The 20,212-nt window shown below is 42.7% G+C and overlaps 1 protein-coding gene across 4 annotated transcripts in view; it reads right to left on the bottom strand.

The window, feature by feature from the left end:
• Positions 1 to 301: 301 nt before the first annotated feature.
• The window catches only part of ano10a (anoctamin 10a), a 40,614-nt gene continuing 20,703 nt past the window's right edge, over positions 302 to 20,212 (bottom strand). For 2 of the 4 annotated variants that reach the window (XM_076096575.1, XM_076096574.1), the window contains one exon: positions 15,156 to 17,295. In XM_076096575.1, coding sequence (XP_075952690.1) covers positions 17,059 to 17,295 — 237 coding nt within the window. In that variant the 3' untranslated portion in view covers positions 15,156 to 17,058. Of the gene's footprint in view, positions 578 to 5,958; positions 5,976 to 9,321; positions 9,439 to 15,155; positions 17,296 to 20,212 lie in introns of those variants that run through there. The other 2 variants (XM_076096577.1, XM_076096576.1) reach the window with 2 other exon arrangements.

A 20,212-nucleotide genomic window follows, 5' to 3' on the forward strand; every position in this document is an offset into this window, starting at 1 on the left:
TCACAATAATGTGTTGGCTTGCGTATGAGATTGGAACTTTATTTGCTTCTTTACTTGGAGTGCACAATACAACATGATCACATGTCGTCAACAAAGAGCAGCTTTAAGTTTAGCCAGTCGGTGAATAACTGGAGGCTTTGGTTTACTGTGTTCACACCATTAGTCACACATATGACAGAACAGAAAAAAAGTCCTTTCATCATCACTTCATATGAGCTACAGTACGTCATAATACAGCATTCATCTGTGATTTCACCACCTGTTTATCCCCCCGTTTACTTCATGTGTACACCCCCCCCCCCCCCCCCCCCGACATCTCCTTCACAGACCAACATGACGCACTAGCTATGTGTCTACAACCGTCTGCCGCCCGTTCGGTCTTCATGCTTTGAAGATATTGCAGATAAGCAAAAAAAATAAAATCAGCCCCACGAGCTCCGTAGGGGTGTGGTCTTGATACGTACATGTGTCCTGTATAAACTGTGTGAAGCGGGTGCCGGCGGTCCGTCACCGTCTGCAGGTCCTCCTCTCCTCCTCACTGGACGGTCTTGCTGAGCTCCGAGGCCTCGAGCATTTTCTGAAACACAGCGACAGGTTCATGTGGATTTGTTCCGCTGGAGTAACGTGCTGCATGTGCGGGTCAGCCTGTCATTTATTTAAAAGGAATTGGCATCCATCCTGCTTTGGTACAGTAGCCGTGCAGTTTATTGGAATGATAAGCAGAAAGCAGCTTCCCACCAGGATGACTGTGATGATGTGCACGTAGCCGAGGAGGAGCTCTGTGGGCCCTGGTGCCGTTTACAGGACGTCTCATTGGTCCCGTTTATTAACACTACGTCAAGCTGACTGTGGAGATCAGACAGGTCGGAACCAAACAGACTTATTAGGAGGAGAAAACGAAGGCCGACAGTAAAATCTGTGCATCGTAAACATCCGTCAGTTCACTCTTTACTTTACTTACAATGGAGCGGCCTCAGTAAGCCTCAAAGATTCAGGGCCCCACATCCATTTTTCTGAGAGCACAATCAGTAAATCAGTAACTAACGACTAAGTAACAGCAAGATAAGAATACGCACAATTCAACCAAACCACTGAAAGTCTGGGAGACGCCTGATAGTTGACGTTACGCCCTCTGTGTGTTCACCGTGCCAGGGGCTGCTCGGTCCCGCTTCGTTTCCTGGATTAAATCCGAAGTGGCATAAACGAGTAAATGAGCCACACCGTCATCTCCCGCGGCCAGGAGACCACCGCCGGGAGTAGAGAGCATCCGCCGACTCCGGGAGAACTCCCTGTCAGAGGCTGCAACGACCCGTACAACTAATTGCTAAGACAGGAAAGCAGGCAGCAGGATAGTCTTATTCATGTACGTTTCTAATGCAATACATGGTGGACACACAGTCAATGATTGGAGAGCGTCTGGAACACCTGAAGCACAACAGGCTCCATGGATGCGAGGACCACAATCAGAAGCTTCTAGCCATTTGGTTTTATTTACCGAGATTCCTTTTTATAAAGAGAGGTGAAGGGAGTTGTATTTATATATATAATAATATCGCAAATCACAGTTTTGCCTCAAGGGCCTTTTCAAACTGTACCCATATGTCACCGTCAGCCATGCCCTGGTTAACTCTGGATGATCCAGTGTTCATTAGAACTATTTTCCTACTAAGACAGTCAACTGGAGAACAGCAAGTGAGATTCTGGTGTTCAACAATGCTGAGTGAACACCTCTTCACTCTCCAGTGGTACCTGTGTCCTCAGTCACCCAGAGACACAATGTCTCTTTCTGTTCTCACAATGTCGTTAAGTTCTGAGCAGTGTTTTAAAAACAGCGTTCCACGTGAGCGAGGGGGACGAGGGGGTCTGTCCTGGGGACTGAGGACGAGCTCTCTGGATCGCACAGAGACCTGCAGGAGCGGCAGGCGGGTTTTGTTAGTGGCGCTCTGCTGACAGCGCACAGCTTTAGAGGGAAAGGGGAGCCGGAGCTGCACCGCGAGCCAAAACCTGATCCTGAAACACAGGGCGGATCTTCTCGCAGCTGTCCAAACACCGCTGGGGTTTTTTCCACGAGGTTACACGGGAGCGGAAAAGAGCAAGACAGTGTGTGTGTATGTGTGTGTGTAGAATAAGGGCCGTACTGTACAGACGGTTGGCCCTGATGCTCTCCAACGCGTCCCGGTTGCTCTCTAATAACGCCCCGCAGCTTTGAAGACGCTCCACTTCCCCGGAGCCTGATCTTGGCAGAGTTACTTTGTAATCAATTTATTCTTTCATGCTTCTGGCGAGACGCGAAGCGGCCGGTTCTTCTGTCCCACAGACTGTTTCCACGGAGGGGTTTGTGCTGAGGCAGCCGTTTAGCCCTCTGAGCGGATTCTTCAAGGGGGCTAAACACCAAAAGAGGCAATTAAAGCCTTTTTAATTTACGAACTGAAAGACCGGAGAATCCAGAGAACGAATCCGTTTTAATGAACAGGACGCCCACAGCTTTGTAGGGATTTCTGAGGGGATGGGTTTGCAAAGTAAAAAGATAATAACTGCTCTAACTGAATACCTCTAAACTCTTACTCGTGATATCAAGAGATACTTGAGGGTTTGTTTCAACACTGAACTGAAAAGTCACTATTGCAGCAGGACACGTGTTAGCAGAGTGGTGGCTTTGTGCCACTCTAATGCAGTTTATGACAGCGTGCCACAGAGGGAGGTTCCTATTGGCCTGAGGGTGGGATTACTTCTTTCAGAGGGTTTCCACAGAGTTCTAAACGAGTTCTTAGCTAAAGGTTTACTGTTGAGCTGTAGCTTCTGCTTATTGGCCAATCAGGAGAGTTTCAAACTAAAGTTTACATTTTTAAAAGATTGGTGATATGTGCGCCTACTTAACACAAAATCTCAATATATCTAGAGTTATATCAAAATCCAATCATCTTTTCTTTCTGTAAACTAAATACGACGTGTGCTTACGTAAGCTAGCACCATCAATATCACGACATCCATCTATCAATAAATAAATCTGCAAGTTTTAGCGACAAGGGAGGTGTGTGTGGAGTGAACAGTGCTCCGTAGCGCACTACATTCTAAGCCCGCCCCATTTTTAGCGGTCCAATCAAAAGCAAAGGATATGATTTCAACCCCTCTGGTAACCGCACGCCGCTCAAATATTCTGTTTCACTGGAGAATACGTCACAGTACAGAAGCTAAAGACGCTCTAACTTCCGTTTACAATCAACCGGTAACTAACACAAAGAGGGGGGGCCACTGGCTGGGATGACAGCACTCTGCATGTAGCATGAAGGGTGAGAGTTGTTATCCCTGCGTGACTGTCTGATGGAGGCCTCTGGCCTTAATGGATCCTTCCTTAAACACTGCTGAATTCTAGCAGCAAATGTTCACATTACCCGCAGCATTAAACCACTAATCCATCATCAAAAGAGTCGCCACTCGTCGGCCATCGACTAATCGATTAGTTCGCCAATTGTTTCAGCTCTACATACTGACGTTTATTGGTCAAAGCCCGATATTGAATACAATTATTTACAGTCCGGCAACAGCGATCCAGAACCAGCCCCAAGCACTCGTTGTATATATTTAGACCGGTGCGTTGTTTAGACATCACTGGGGACAGTAACCTCCGCTTCACCCACCACTTGTAGTAATCCGTGACATAATGTACTGCAACTACAACGTACTCTTCACCTTTGATATTGTGGACACGCTCAGGGACCGTGGCGGGATGTAACTTTCCATAATCGTGATTGTCTGGTTCAAACATAGACTGTATATAAATATCCTTATATATAGTACATGGTTCACAGTCACTCACCGTGTTGCTTGCTAGCTTAGCAACAATTCCATAGGTTAGCCGGTGCCGTCGTACTGCCATGTTTGTTGTATGAGACACACAGATGACGCTTCTTAAACACGAATCACGAGCCTGCCGTGTCAGTTTGATTATAAATGTATTTATTAAGATCTATGGTGAGCTGTTGTGTCTTTCTAGCCAAACGGCTACTGTGGTGCTAACATCACAGCTAGCTGGCTCTCGCGCCAACAAGATGCGGCCGTGCTCGGCTCGTGATTGGGTCGGGGCTGGTGTATGGGCGGGACCTCGATACCACGGCACCACTTCCCGGTCACTACTGCGCAGACACTGGCCCCAATTGCACAAGATGGCGGCGCCCGTATCCAGGTTATTTTGGCTTCATTTTTGTACAGTGGGAGGAAGGGGAGACGCATCGTCCATCTTTTCATACAGTCCATGGAGGCATGTGTACAATACAGGGATGCTTTCAGGAAGTGTCTTTTCATATGTATTCACTGCGATGACATCACATGGAAGTTCTCAGCTGTATCTACTCTGTCTAATGAAGTCAGGGTTGAGGTATGAAGTGTTCTTTCTGCTGTGATTGATCTGCTCAGATGGCGGTGTGAAGGAAGGTGACTTGTAGCTGGAGAAGTGCAGCCAAGAAAGTCACTTGTCCATCTGATCAAGTGTCTCCTGTGGGAACGTGAGACCTCCCTCACCACTTCATCCTACATGCCCTCCTGTGACTGTCGGTGTGCGTGTTGGCACAGAGCCAATGAGCAGCTACATTAATATCATAGCCTGCAGTCGGAGCTGTCAGCAACTACTGATCTGTAGAAGTTGATGTGCCGACATCTGCTGAGAAGAATGATGAAGTCTAAAAAGCTTCTCTCAGCTAGTATGATGATGATGATATGGTGAACAGAATATTATTTTAGTTCATTTCTGTCATTTCAAATTCATTCAGATTAAGGTATTATGATGAGAAGTCAAACATGCGTTTGTACCAGGCAGCAAACTCCGGTTCTGAAAAGTGAAACCAATGCAGAAGTGCTTTAAACCTGCATTCTCTCTACTGACCATCAGGGGGCGACTCCTCTGGTTGTATAGAAGTCTATGAGAGAATGACTCTGCTTCTCACTTGATTTATTACCTCAGTAAACATTGTAAACATGAGTTTATGGTCTCAATCTCTAGTTTCAAGTCTTCTTCAATACAGCATGATGTTCATTTAGTAAATGATGGTCCATTTAGAGTCAAACAGACCATAAAGCAGGGGATGCTTTAGGGCGGGGCTTACTGTGATTGACAGGTCTGGAATTTGTCCGTGTATCTAAGAACTGTAATTCTTTCACAGTGTGTTTTCAGTTCATGGAGGATAAGTGCAACATTTTTGTCGCTTAAAAATATATTTAGCATCAAGTTTCACTTAGCTCCACCCTCTCTCTGTCCTTGTCCTGCGTGAGGGTCAATGTATGCTGATGAAAGTTAAGAGTCTGAGTGTAGTTCTTCCCTCCTACTGTAATATGTGCACACCAACTCTGGCGTCACTAGTTTGAACGCCACAAAAAGAAGATGACATAATCAAAACCCAAATATAAATGTTTCTGCAACATTTGTGTTCATTTGGTTTCTTCTAACTACGCAGCCTAATTTCGTTCCCCAACCGTCTCGACTGTCTTTCTGTCTGCTTCAGTCAATACATTGTAATGCTGTGCATCGTCTAGCAGTCTAACTACCTTTATTTGTCTCTAACTCAGTCACAGTGATTTTCTGTCTGTCTGCCTGCGTGTCTGAGGTCAAACAGACTCATCCGCTGCAAACAGGGCTCTTCAACAAGCTACGGGGGGAAAGGAAACCATTTACGCACCGGTACATACATTTAACTTGAGTAAATGACCTGTGATGAGGTTAAGTATGATGCCATGCTGACTGTTAAATCGACTGGTTTAAATCCCAGTTATAGCCGGGGAAAAGGGGATTCTGCTAAATATCCAAACTCACTCATGTTATATCACAGACTCACAAACAAACCACTGGAGTTAGGAGATTAGATGAGCATCCAAGTGCTCAACAGAGAAAACACAAAACCCTTTTAAAACGTCACTCCAGTCTCCAAACCAAATATCACCCAAACTCACATAGCCAGAGCTACTCACCCTCCACGGAGCGATCTCTGCAGAAGCAAGAGACCACAGAGCAACACTGATCACACCCAACGAAACAAAAGGATACACCAGGCCATGGCAAGCATGTCACCAGGACAGGAAATAAACTAGCGTTGTTTTATCCAACAGACTAATGTAACAATGTGAATTGTGACCTTTCAGGGGTAAGGACTGACCTACAATCTGTGTGTAACCTGTGTTACAACGACCGGATTATGTACATTGAGGACGGGGAAGCTGTATGTAAAGGGTCAAACATGTATAAATGGCTGCGTACTGTGCAGCAGCAGACGTATGACAAAGAATACGCATGAGAGACATGATGAACCAAGAGCCACACAGCTCATCAGAAAAGCACTCAGCCTCCGTCAGCCCACATCAAACAAATGGCTGCGGTGCCGAGCAAGCTAATGCTTTACCGCGGAGGAGCCGTGTCAATACTATTAACATAGGGCACGCCATTTGTCTTCGGCAAAGTGCTCTGGGACAGGCATCAAGAGCTCATACTTAATGCTAAATGGGAAGCTATGGGCGAGCATGTTGTAATGGACGTAAGCATAACATCGCTGTGTACGTTGTGTGGGGAGGCTGGTAGCCTGACGAGGGAGTTATTACGGCCTCAACGGGACCACCATGTGTGTGTGTGTTTATCCTAATGTATGTGTGAGGACATAACCTTCTGATTATACACGATAATCAGAAGAAGATACACTAGGGCTGGACAAAATGTTCTATCAGCAATACCATCGCAATGCAAGAATTATATCTACACAAATAAAACTGCTTATACAGCGATTAGCGGAGTTTGACTTCATAGGTCACACATGAAGAACTTGGTTAACATGGTCACCAGTAGAGCTGTGTATTGGCAAGATGCTGGCAATACGATATGTATCATGATACAGGTGGAGGATTCAATATATTGCCATATTTCGCCATATATTGCAATTCTGTTAATTGTATTTTATGAAAACTGTCATTTTAAGGCTGTAACAATTTTACATTTTCCCGACAGGATTATTGTGGCCAAAAGAGTTCGCGATTACGATATTATTGCGATATCTATATAAAAATCAGAAAAATGAAATGCTATCAGTCAAATTCATCTCTGAACTTTGTTTATTGTGCTTTTTGACTCTTTTTTTATCAGATGAATTACACTTAAGATACGAGTAGAGGGAGGGGAGAGTCTGTAACATAGCTGTAGAAATACGTGATTTAAGAGGCGAGAGATTATTTAATTATTCTCTATACCGGTTTATCATGACACCCCTATGTAAAAGTATTAAGAACATGCCGCCAAATGCATAAAAGTTCAGAACTGTGAACAGAGGGATCTGATTTATCACTTTATGTCCTTATAACATCCAACATCATGTACTGCATGTAGACTATTACTGGAAAATGGATTAAAATGTTTTTAGGAATTGATACACAAAATTGAATATAGTCTATTCTTAGACAGCTAATCACTAGTCCCTCACAATGGACTAATGCTCACACGCCCATTATGTGTCGATTATATCTGTGCTTTTAATACAAAGCAGACACACCTTCTTCTCCAGCAGCGTCTGAGCTAAAGACTAGCTCTGCAGTAAAAGGTGTGATATATACACGATACCATTTTGGTTTTAAAGCAATGAATTCCCACTGCAGGTCAGTAACGTTAAGCTGTTCAAGTGTGCTGATGATTGCCGCTTTAATTGGTTTGTTCCATAAGAGTGGAAACTGAATATTTTGCTCAGGTTTCCAAAGCGGGAGAATTGTGTGAATCTGGCTTCCTGCTGGTTGAGGCTGAGAAAACAAAGGAAGTCATTTGAAACCACGCCATCTGTTTCCCTCTGTGATCAGTCTGTGGGAGGTTTTAGTATCTGGGAACATACTGACGTTGACAGACACTGTTGATGTCATGTGTAAAACAAAAACAGTCCTCGTCCTACCAAGGAAGCGTCCTTGACTTTGATATGAAGAACCAGCCTGTTGGTCACTAAGCGTTTGAACTGGATAACAGTGCTGATGAGGACAAACTCTCACACACTGTTAATGCTGAAGGCCATCACCACAACACATTGCAGTAGGACCTTCCTTAATGGGGTCAGACATGACCTAGTGCTGTGCATCGGAGGCTCAAACCCTGTCAGCGTCTCTGGCATCAGACTACCTCCCCTTTGTGTGTGTGCTGCTCCTTTTTAAGAAGCACGCACACATATGAAACATCTAGTGCTGAGAGATCTGTTCATGGTCTTCTGTCACTCTTAGAAGCCAGGGCATGCGTCTATGTAGTAATGCGGGAGTTTCATTGGAAGTCGGATAACATGCCCAGAGCTCCCACTGCTTCTCAAACATAAAATTCAAGGATTCCCCAAGCCCAGGACCCTCTAATGCAAAGACCCAACACGGCAGAGTTTGAGACAGGGATGGAGGTTAACTACTGCAACAACACGGAGAAGTAGCAGGCTCTACAGAAGAGTTAAACAAAGAGAGCCTGGAATGTGTGAGCACTTCTCAACTGTGCTGTTACATAGTAAATACAAACATCAGAACTTTAATTTATATTCTTGCACAAAATATATAAATTCAAGCACTTTTAAAGACCCATGTCTATTTATAGACATTTTCAAGGTCTGGATTTTTCACAAACTTTCTTCTTTTTTATTTTATTTTTATTTTTTAACAGCAGCAAACAAGCGCAGAGATAAATTGAATCCAGTTCATCAGTCTTCAGAAACAGCTTATCTTGTTGCACTCGTGTCTCTCTCACTAGTTAATGTAACTAAAGTTCTGTTTGCGTCACTTTCTGTGGACAATGCAGCACAGAGGACGTTGTGTATTTACTCAGCTGCTTCTTTTAGACATCCACTCACAAACCTTTTGCCTAAGACTCGTGTTACTGTTAGCGCCACGATTAACCCTTTTTAAGCCCTCGCTCTTTTATACATTGGATCAAGGAGGTCATGATGCGTCTTCAAATCAAGAAACCGAGGTTACCTTTAAACGGATGATTTATAATATATAATACTATCTGGTTTCCCCTCGTTGGCTATATAGAATAGATCCTTTCCAGCATCTTGATAGGTAATGTCATTCATAAGTAGACACTCTGACCGTTCAATGCTAATAACATGTATATTTTTATTTTATTGTATTACTGGTTTTATTTTAATTTGATGTATTTAAAGGGTCCACCACAATATGACAGGCTTGTTCCGTCATTAAAATATATAAATTGGTTCCGATATTCTAAACATGAGAAGCCTACAATCGTCTAATTGTGCTGCATTCTTTTCTTGTATTAGTCGTCGCTGTTGTTGTCGAGTGGCTTTACGTTGAAGTGACTGTGTTGTCAGGTTTTACCTTCTTCTTGAGGGCCTCCAGGGATTCAAACTCCAGGCGGGCCAGATTGATCTGGATGTGTTTGGGAACATCTGGGATGAGGAAGGTCAGGATGAACTTGAAGGCCAGCAGCCCGTGCTGAAATCACACAACAACAGACACATCACATGGAGTAACAGATACTTTAGACCCTGATGTTTGTATGTGCATCCTTTAAAAAAGAAAATGTAGTAAGGAGGGCATGCTTTGAAAGAAAGATCGATATAACTTGATTATGTTTTTTATGGGATACAGGACACATGGTATCAATAGTTCCCGGGTGAGGCTCTGTGTCTGAACTACAGGCATCTGAGCTTCTTGCTTGTATGGGAGGCTTTCTGTATCCTGTCTGGTTATCAACAAGTGAGACACATGACCGTTATCTTGCCGACCTGTCCTAGACTTGGGGAGCAATGCATAAAAGGGCTGCGACTCTAGACCCACGATATCTACTTGTGTACAAATGAAGCTAATAAAATAAAAATAAAAAGGCCTCCTTGAGGTTCTGTGCATCCACCATCCAGTCAAGTCAGAGTTTACATCCACGTCCGTCCAAAATGTCAGCACAGATATCTTCTGTGTCAGCGCTAAAGAAAGGGCTGACTCAACACGTTATCATTCTGGTATAGAGGGGAAAAAACCCTTATTTGTATTTCCTTAAACCAATCACAATCGTCTTGGGCGGCGCTGAGCACAGGACGCCGCGACGGTGATCTAGCCACAGCGCAGATAGCAGCTTGTGGAGGACAATGCTGCTAACAATGTGATGTGCTGCCAATGGCAAAGCTTATACCCACAGTCTGCATCTGGTCAGTCAGATGACAGTCACCTGATCTTTGACCTCGAACTACCAAATTTGTTAAGTTCAAGAGGATGTTTGTGCCAGATGAAATTAAATTCCCTCCTGTTGTTTCCTGGGACGTTCACGAGAATGGGACGCACGTGAGGTCTCAGTGACCTTCACCACCAAAATCTAAAACTTACTACGATCAATTCAATATGATGGACTCCAGAGCCAAACAATAACAAACATATCACCGTCCTATTGCAGATAGTACTAATGACTTCTTTGAACCAAAATATCACAATAAACCATCCTCTATATTCTATTGCAACCTGGTGTTCCAACACTCTACGCTCTAAAGTACATGTGCTATATGAGGGTACGTGTGAAAACTGCTGATACAGTACCAACTATTACCCAGCAAATTGTGTGATGATAAATGTCTTCTCTCAGCTGCTCTGGTTATCAGACACAGGTGACCTGCACACACCTGAATCAGCAGGACGTGTGCTTTCCCATGAAGATGACAGTACACATTCACGTCCATTAATGCTGAGCAAACAGCTCTCAACTGCCACCGTCCACACACACATTCACACACCTGTGCCATCTGGAGGACCGCCAACTGCCATCAGCTCCTTTGATTCAGGACCCTTTTTCCTCATCACGGTAATGGACCGATGCGCGCTACAGTGGACAGGGAGCAGACTGCTTCACAGAAATGGGTTTCTGGCTTGTAGATGGAAGTGATTTGGGTGAGACGCATGATTATGAGCTTCCAGTGGTAATATGCTTCTGTGACTCTCTAATGTTAACTTCACAGGGCTCACCCACACAATGTTGATATGAGCTTTAACCAAGGTTGTTAACCTACGTTTTTGAAACCATTCCTTGTAGACTTTTTAATTTGACGAAATACTCCCGTCACCAACAGTCCAATGATCGTCCTCAGGGGTCTTTAGCCAGGATGTTACCGATTATTTGTGCACAGGTAACACAAGGTGAGGTTTTTGGAAAATGTGTGGATGAACTGCGTTGCCTCGATTTACTTCCACGATGAGCTGTTAGACAGAAATGGTAATTATGAGCCCTGGTGGTGAGTAAAGGTCTGTCCTGAGCCTTTACCGTTTCAAAGGGTTTTTTACATTTCTGGCTTCAGAAGCTCAGATTTTTTGTCATTCCAGTCAGCACAGCAGCTCCGCTAATTAACAACGGAACGAGAGAAGAAACCCCTGACCCGGGGGACTTGTCACATTGATGGAAAGTGCACAATAAACACGCCGGCTCTTAGTTGATTGCTAATGCTATTGGAGGCTAATTTATATTTCTGAGTGATTCAGCGGCGCAAGGTTAAGCTGAGACAGAGGACGGCGCCTGAGAACGTGACGTCTGAAATGTTGTTCTGTTCAAGGTCTGACAATAAATTCTGTTGTGCCCGACACTAAAGGATGTGATGGAAATTCAAATGCAGTTTTAAAGGTGATTTCATTGCCATCGCTACATGGAACTTGACTGGTCTTCTCCTTCACCTACATGATCCCCCATGTCTAGTTAGAACCCAGTGGGGGGTCCTAATCCAAAGACTGTAATCTTTAACCATGAGAGCAGACATGTCTTTGAGAGCATGCGGCTGCATGGCTGACTAGACTGCTCTTTCGGCACTTAAAGCTGTTACCATGGCACCGCTTTACTGTGAATTGAGATACTAACATTTCAATCCAACTGATGAGGAACTGCTAGTTCTGCAGTTTCATGTGTAATCTGACATTAGCAGAATATAATATTCAAACTCAGACTCTCCAGCACGTGATATGGAGTTATCACTACTTATCACTGGATTTCCTTTTCCTGGATCTGGAAAAAAGTTCCAAAATCTTTAAAATACATTTGCAGCTAAATAATTAGCTTTCATTGATTAGCCTGTTCTTATGATCAAACTCTGTAAAGCATCACTAACGTTACCTGCAGTGGAGGATGGACGGCTGCTCAACAAACAGTGGAAAACTGCATTTCTGCAGATTCATGATCTGCTTGTTTGCCAAATGTTTTGATACATTACTGATGTTACCTCCATTGCTTGTGAGGGTATTATTGCATTTGATACAACTAGAGTTCTCAGCATCTACTCGAGTATTTCTGTTCTCTTTACATAATGCGTGTCTCACGTACTGAGCTGGAGTCGGTGTGTGTGTCGGAGTAAAGCACGACTCCGCCCCTCACGGAGAGACAGGCATAGAGACAGAGAGACAAGATCTCACTCTGTAACTTCTAAAGAACCGATAGCAGAACCGCTAACTCCGGACCTTATCAATATTCAGGGTTTTTACTCATTTGGAACGATTCCTATTTAGAATCGAGTTTCAGGCGGCATCCCTATTCATATATAATCTGATTATCTAAAAACACAGTGTAAGGAGATTACTGTGTGGTGGGCTGCGGAAAATAATCGTGGAGAAACAGACAAACTGGCAAAACCCAGATGGAAGTGGCACACAATGGCCCCTTTATTACCAAGCTCAGCTACTATGATGACAACGTGTTTCTCTTTGTTGAAATGAAACTGTGGGACACCAGTCTAGACTTCATGAAACAGAATTATGATTGAACCTTTTACACTAAAGCTAGTCAAATCAACCTGCTGAACCTTTAATGAATAAAGTCTTACTGAAATAGAATACTGTTTATTTAAAGCCGGTATGTCTTCAGTGTTTTAGCATCTTTCGGCACATTTTTTTTGGCCCACAAATGTACTGCTAGGTTCAGTCTCATCACTCTCATCAACCTCCAGCTGACACGCACAGTAAGAAGCTAGCTGGTGAACATAGTGAAGCAGCATCTTCTTAATGGGTTGGTGAGACCAAACCAGAGCTAAAAGGTGAGTTTGATTCATCAGGTGGCCAGAAACACGACAACATACTATAGCCATAACAACCAGTCAGCAATTATCAAGCTTCAATGTGTTAAAAGCATATTCTGCCAAATAATTAGCTAATCCGTCTTTAACTCATACTGCCTGAACACTGACGCAGATATAACTGTTTCAACTGCATTTTTTACTCAGATTTGATGCATATGGTAGTGTGTTCTTTAACTATGACAGTTTTCCTTCAATTTAATTAAACAATTCTCAGTATATTGCCTCTCACAGTATCGCAATATATCGACTCGTAGCCCTTGTATGACGATACGTATTGAATCGCCAGATTCCTGCCAATAGTCCTATTAATGAATACAACCTTTACAAATACTCCTCAGTATGCAGATCCAACATGTTCTGGTTTTTTGGCCCTGATTGGACAAAGACTGAAGGGAAAACCTGCGCTGTTCGTTCAGGACGGTCCAGGAGGAATTACACCACACAGGCTATTAATCCATCATACAATTCTGATCTCTTGTGCGTACGGTTTTGTCAAAATAAAAAATTTTTAACTGCATATTGTACTTTAAATCACAGATAAAATGATTAATCCTTGAAAACAGTTCATGCCTTGAGAGAAGTGGTTCTAAACTCATTCTGTATTAACCGACATAAATACAAATCCCCTACTCTGGAGATGAATGCGGGGTGAAAAATGTACGAGCATATTCGCCACTGTTAGAGGGGGGCCGGAGGGGGGTCTGGGCTCAATATTAGTGGGGCACTGGCCCCCACTAGGCCCCCCTTAGAACAGTCATTGTTTGTGAGCAGATAGATCCGAGATGCTGAGGGAAAGTCTCTGCTTCTGTCGCCGGCCGGCCGGTTGCCTGGTTACTGCTCACTGATGTGTGTAAGCCCTGTATAGTAATTACTCAGGTATCATGGCAGCGCTGCTGGAAAGAGACGAGACGCTGCTCTCCCTCCCGCCAGCCCTCGCCCTATAACCAAGATAAGAAGGGCTGACTGATTTGATTTTAACCCCTTCTTTAAAAAAGAAAAGGAGGTTCAAAGATGATGACTGACCTGTGAAAGTGAAATCTGAAACTGTTGGAGGAAAAACACACACTTAAAATGCACGAACCCTCTGGCCTGTTAACGGCTTTCGATAAAAACAGTACGTGATGTTGTGTCAATAAGCGACATCTGTGTGTGTCCGCCTGTGGCTCCCGCTTCGAACACTGAACATTATACAACCTTACAACCTAGCTATCGTTATTCTGGTCGTCCCATCTCTTTAATAGCCTGCTTGCTCTATTCTGAGAAATGCACTGGATGGTGACAGGGAGGAACGTGCTCGGATGTACAATCAGCCGGTGAGTCGGGTTGATCAGAAAACACACGTGCTGCTTTTTCTCTCTCTCAAGTCATCTTCCTTCTCTCTCAAGTCATCCTCTCCCTCTCCTCGGATCATTTCTCCTCTCAACCCTCTCCTCCCTGACTGCTTCATTTGCTCGCTCTACTTCACTCCTCCCACCTCTACCGAGCCTTTCTATCACAGGTCCGAGGCATTATATTATTATTATTATTAAAGAGGAGCGTGCACAGACGTGTGCGTGCAGACGTCTAACTGATCCAGTGTGTCAGTGTGTGCAGGATGGGTCGCTGACACACAGACACACACACACAACACAACACAGCTTTTTTCTGTGCTCACCAGAGCAGCGCCTCATCTCCTCTCCTTATTCAGGCGTGGGGGGCAGAGTATAAGTCAAGCAGGGAACATCGCCCTGGGGGTCGGCGTGCAAACTTACTGCCATAAAAGGTCATGTGAGGGAGACGGCGTGAGGGAGGCGGGGATGGACGAGAGGCGCCATGCTCCCTGTCAGCGCGAGAAGGCCTCACTTTCCTGTCAATCTCCTCGGCCGAGCTTTTAAATCGAGAAGACTAAAATCCTAAAACACTGCTGCAAGCAGCTCCTGGAGTCTGGACATTAAAACCCAAACCAAGCAGCAGTGAGGTTAAAAGGGTTGGAGGGTATTTTTAAACCTGAACCCTATGTTCCCATGTTTTTGTGTCCAAGTGGCTAATGGGAACAACATTTTCTAAAATTGGTGCAGTATTTCAGAATGAGATTTCTCCTGACGAGACACACAATAACAAACAGACTGGATCAAGTGACAGGTAAAGACATGGGTTTTATTTCTCTGTAGGGTTCTTTCCATAATGTTATCAGACATTTATAATAATCTGTTCGTGGCAAAAACAGGCACTTTTAGTGGACGTACATAGACAGAGTCGCCTCGAGCGATTACATCACAGTCTGTTTAGCGGCTGCTGTCTGCAGTGTTCTCCTTCAACAGTGGACCAATTACAAAACATGTTGTCCCCCATTAGTCAGTCTGACACAAAAACACAGGAACGTAGGGGGTTGAAAAGGTTGAAAATAACAACGTTACCCTTTAAGTTTGTCCTGAGGTAGACTAAAGGTTATGATTAAAAAAAACTAAGTAACACAACTGGTCTGTTAAAGTTGACATGTCGTGTCCTGAAGGTGGGGCTGGAGGAAATGTGCTTAATAAATGACCTGTCTTTTACATTTATAACAGCCAGGGTAGGAAATTTACATATTTTTGAGGGGGCAATTTTTGCCCCCACTGACTGAAATCCAGCGGCATTTAAAATAAATTGGGGGCACTTTTTGAAACTTGTTCAAAATAATAAATATACTTATTTAGGCTTACAGTATATGAGCAATTGTCATCAAATGGCAATAAGACTATTAAGCAGTAGTCTACAGATTCAAAGTGTTTTCTTAGATTTTATGAACAAAAAACAAACATAAATCAGACAATCATATTCAATTTTATTCTTATTTCTTTGTAGTTATTTATTGTTATTATTACATTTTTTAAACAACTATTAACAATTATTAAGTCAACGATGCCTTGATTACATATACATCAGTCATTGTATGGAATTATTGAGAAAGATATTTTTGTCGCACCTTAAATATTGTGATATTACCCATTTTTGTCCTGAACTTATGCATCAGTCATTGTGTGGAATGTTTGAGAAAAACATTTTTAGAGCACCTTAACATTTTTTTAAATGTGCCATTTAAAGGTACAAATTCAGAGTTTTTGCTTAGTAAAATCTTAATTGACTGTCAGTCAGGTATTATTAATTTCCAGCAACCCTCAAATCAAAGAATAAAGACACTTTGCACACAATTTAGGTGTATTTTCCCTTTAACTCACGAGATGCAGGTAGAATGTTTTATACTTGATGTGAATATAATTCATTTAATCTAATTCCCATTATGCAATATGTATACTTTGTTGGCATCTTATTCTGAAAACCGGATGTTCGTCTGAAGAAACCGGATGTTGTCTCACGTTAATCTTTCCGCTAGCTTTCAAAGTCGTTCGCTCGCTCCCGATCTGCGCCGTTTACCGTGAATTTCAGCATGTAGGTGCACTACAATTTAAGTGTCTGCTCAGTTGACCGCAGTCACAGGTCTGATTAAGAAGCGCTCCATTTATTTATTTGTTTAGAAAGTTTGGTTCTTCACGCACACGCAACATCAGTCAAGGCGAAAATCAAAAACATTCTATGGCAACTGGACTGGGTCATATAGGCTACGATAAAATTATATTTCTTAGGGGCATTTTTGCCCTTTGCCCTCGTGTATTTCCGACGCTGATAACAGGTATAGACCATGTCTCGTGTACAAGTTGATACTTTAGCTTAACAGTGGCAGCAGTTCACTGAAAACATCAGAGTTCATCCTCTTGTAATGGACAGTTAATGCCACCAGCAAATGGATTGGATGGATGAGACATTCTGAGCTCTGTTGCTAGTCGGGCATGAACAAATTTGCATCGTGTTTGACAAACTCTTCACTATGTCACCTGGAATATTTAACCACTATCTGTATTTGTATGTTTTGTACAGTGACACAATTTTTATTTTATTTTTTTTTAACAAAAAAGTGATGTGGGAGACCACCCAGCATCATCAAAAGCTCCAAAACGTGTGGTGAGGAAATATGACCCTAAATACATTACATTTTGATTCATTATGGCATCACAAGATGAGTGAGGGAGAGCAGCATTTTTATTTTTGTCATTAGCTGACAGTGGCATAACATTTTTAGGCTACAGCCCACTTTATTTGTTCCTCCTTTTTCTAAGTTATCAGAACAATCAGAGGTGGGCCTTAAAAACCCTGCAATAGTGCACACGTACTCTGTCATCAGACCTGAGGTTCTCACAGTGGAGCCTGTAGACTTCACTTCATAAGGCCTTTGGGGAATCTGCAGCAAAATGAGGATCTGCTTAATGTTGGTTGTTTCTAATTAATACATAAGAAATAGGTAACAACCATAAGAGTGAGAAAAGTCTGTCCAGATGCAGTTTCCTGGGATGAAGTCAGTGTTCTAAACCTGCATTGAGGCAGAGTGAGGCAGAAACAACTCAATCTATCTCTGACCAAAGGGAAGGCTTAATTAAACACAAGGTTATCTAGACAGCTGCCGACGGAGAAATAAATAAATAAAATAAATCACTCGCAGTGAACAACTTTTCCACCGACAGTGGAGTTTATCATCCGGCTGTGCGGACCGCACATTCAATCAAACGTGCAGACAATCAATATGACCCAGTTTCTGCCTCTGCGTCGGCACAGTGAGCTACAGTGTGACTTTATGGAGCGTTTTACAGTCTGCTGGACGGTTAGAACAATCGTCCCCCTCTAGAGCTTTTTTTAAGCGGTGCAAAAGCATACGAATGTTTTCTCTATGAATGTCCTGATCCTGAGTGTCATCCCCATATTCACTATGTCCTTGCTATTTTTCCGTTTGTGCTGTTGTTTTGAGCTTTCTCTCCAGAGGCATATATATGTGTGTGTGTGTGTGTGTGTGTGTGTGTGTGTGTGTGTGTGTACTGTCTGAATAGAAGACAGCGAAAAAGGGGGAGGGAACAACAATGATGATTAGAATACACACACTTCATGCACATGAAATCTCTCTCCCCCTCCCTCCGTGTGTCTCTTACTCCTTCTCTCTCAACCTGTATGGATCTAGTCTGGACTCTGACTCCATCTAGTGAGCAAAAATTTCCATCAACTGAACCTTGTTGAAGATATCTACAGGCACAGAGCAAGACTGCACCTCCATGTTACCCTTAAATATATACGGTGTTACATGTGTGTGCCCTTAAATATATACGGTGTTACATGCGTGTGGCCTTAAATATATACGGTGTTACATGCGTGTGGCCTTAAATATATACGTGTTACATGCGTGTGGCCTTAAATATATACGTGTTACATGCGTGTGGCCTTAAATATATACGGTGTTACAAGTGTGTGGCCTTAAATATATACGGTGTAACATGTGTTTGGCCTTAAATATATACGGTGTAACATGTGTTTGGCCTTAAATATATACGGTGTAACATGTGTTTGGCCTTAAATATATACGGTGTAACATGTGTTTGGCCTTAAATATATACGGTGTAACATGTGTGTGGCCTTAAATATATACGGTGTTACATGTGTTTGGCCTTAAATATATACGGTGTTACATGTGTTTGGCCTTAAATATATACGGTGTAACATGCGTGTGGCCTTAAATATATACGGTGTTACATGCGTGTGGCCTTAAATATATACGGTGTTACATGCGTGTGGCCTTAAATATATACGGTGTAACATGCGTGTGGCCTTAAATATATACGATGTAACATGTGTTTGGCCTTAAATATATACGGTGTTACATGCGTGTGGCCTTAAATATATACGGTGTAACATGCGTGTGGCCTTAAATATATACGGTGTTACATGCGTTTGGCCTTAAATATATACGGTGTTACATGCGTTTGGCCTTAAATATATACGGTGTTACATGCGTGTGGCCTTAAATATATACGGTGTTACATGCGTTTGGCCTTAAATATATACGGTGTAACATGCGTTTGGCCTTAAATATATACGGTGTTACATGCGTGTGGCCTTAAATATATACGGTGTTACATGCGTTTGGCCTTAAATATATACGGTGTTACATGCGTGTGGCCTTAAATATATACGGTGTTACATGCGTGTGGCCTTAAATATATACGGTGTTACATGCATTTGGCCTTAAATATATACGGTGTTACATGCATGTGGCCTTAAATATATAAGGTGTTACATGCATGTGGCCTTAAATATATAAGGTGTTACATGCATGTGCTTAAATATATACGGTGTAACATGCGTGTGGCCTTAAATATATACGATGTAACATGCGTGTGGCCATAAATATATACGGTGTTACATGCGTGTGGCCTTAAATATATACGGTGTAACATGCGTGTGGCCTTAAATATATACGGTGTAACATGTGTGTGGCCTTCACTCTCATGTTGCAACTGTTCAAACACAACTTTTGAAGACATTTTGAAGTAATATGAAACTACTTTTTGTTCTCGTTGGTACTGTACGTTGAGACAGAACAACTCAGCGCTCAACGCTCTAAAGACAGTTGAGGTGGTTGTGGATTTCAGGAAGAATGCAGCCTGTGCAGTCCCTCTGCTTCCGGGGCTCCATAATCGCCCAGGAAATAAGAAAACGTCAACTTAAAATGCGTTATTTTAATAATGGGCAGTGCGTTTCAATATCACCACGCCAATCATTTTCCCCTTTTTTGTCATGAGTTTGTTTTTTCCCCATTTATTTGGAAGGTGGAGAACCCCTGGTTTATAATGTCTGTAAAGAGGACAGAGTCAGTGTGGAACAGTTGTGTAGTCGTGGAGCCTTGGACATAAATTGAGTCCCCGGACATTTTGTCTCCCGTCTTTGACCGTCTTTGACTGTGGACAATATGTTTGCCCTTTTGAGCTGTTACCATTTCTCTCTCTAACGGACTGATTCAGCTTCGATGTCACAAGGACCGACACAGGACATTGTTTCCTGCCCAAAGCAATAACCCTCTAACACTCCAGTTTCTGTCTCAACCATACTCTACTCTTATTGCCCCTTCAATAACCTTACACATGATTACATGTGCATGTATTGCAAAATTAGCACATATTTATACTCAGTCGGCCTCATTGCATTAAAAAAAACTAAAGCGCAACGAATTTGCACACTATAACTAGTATGTTATGTTTATATTTTAGTTGAAATAGTTTGGTATATCTATAGTGTATTCTAATATATTATGCATTCTATAGATATACATCTCTCTT

The sequence above is a fragment of the Anarhichas minor genome, unplaced genomic scaffold, assembly GCF_050575085.1.
Source record: "Anarhichas minor isolate MPS153535 unplaced genomic scaffold, ASM5057508v1 ptg000022l, whole genome shotgun sequence".
Classification (NCBI taxonomy): domain Eukaryota; kingdom Metazoa; phylum Chordata; class Actinopteri; order Perciformes; family Anarhichadidae; genus Anarhichas; species Anarhichas minor.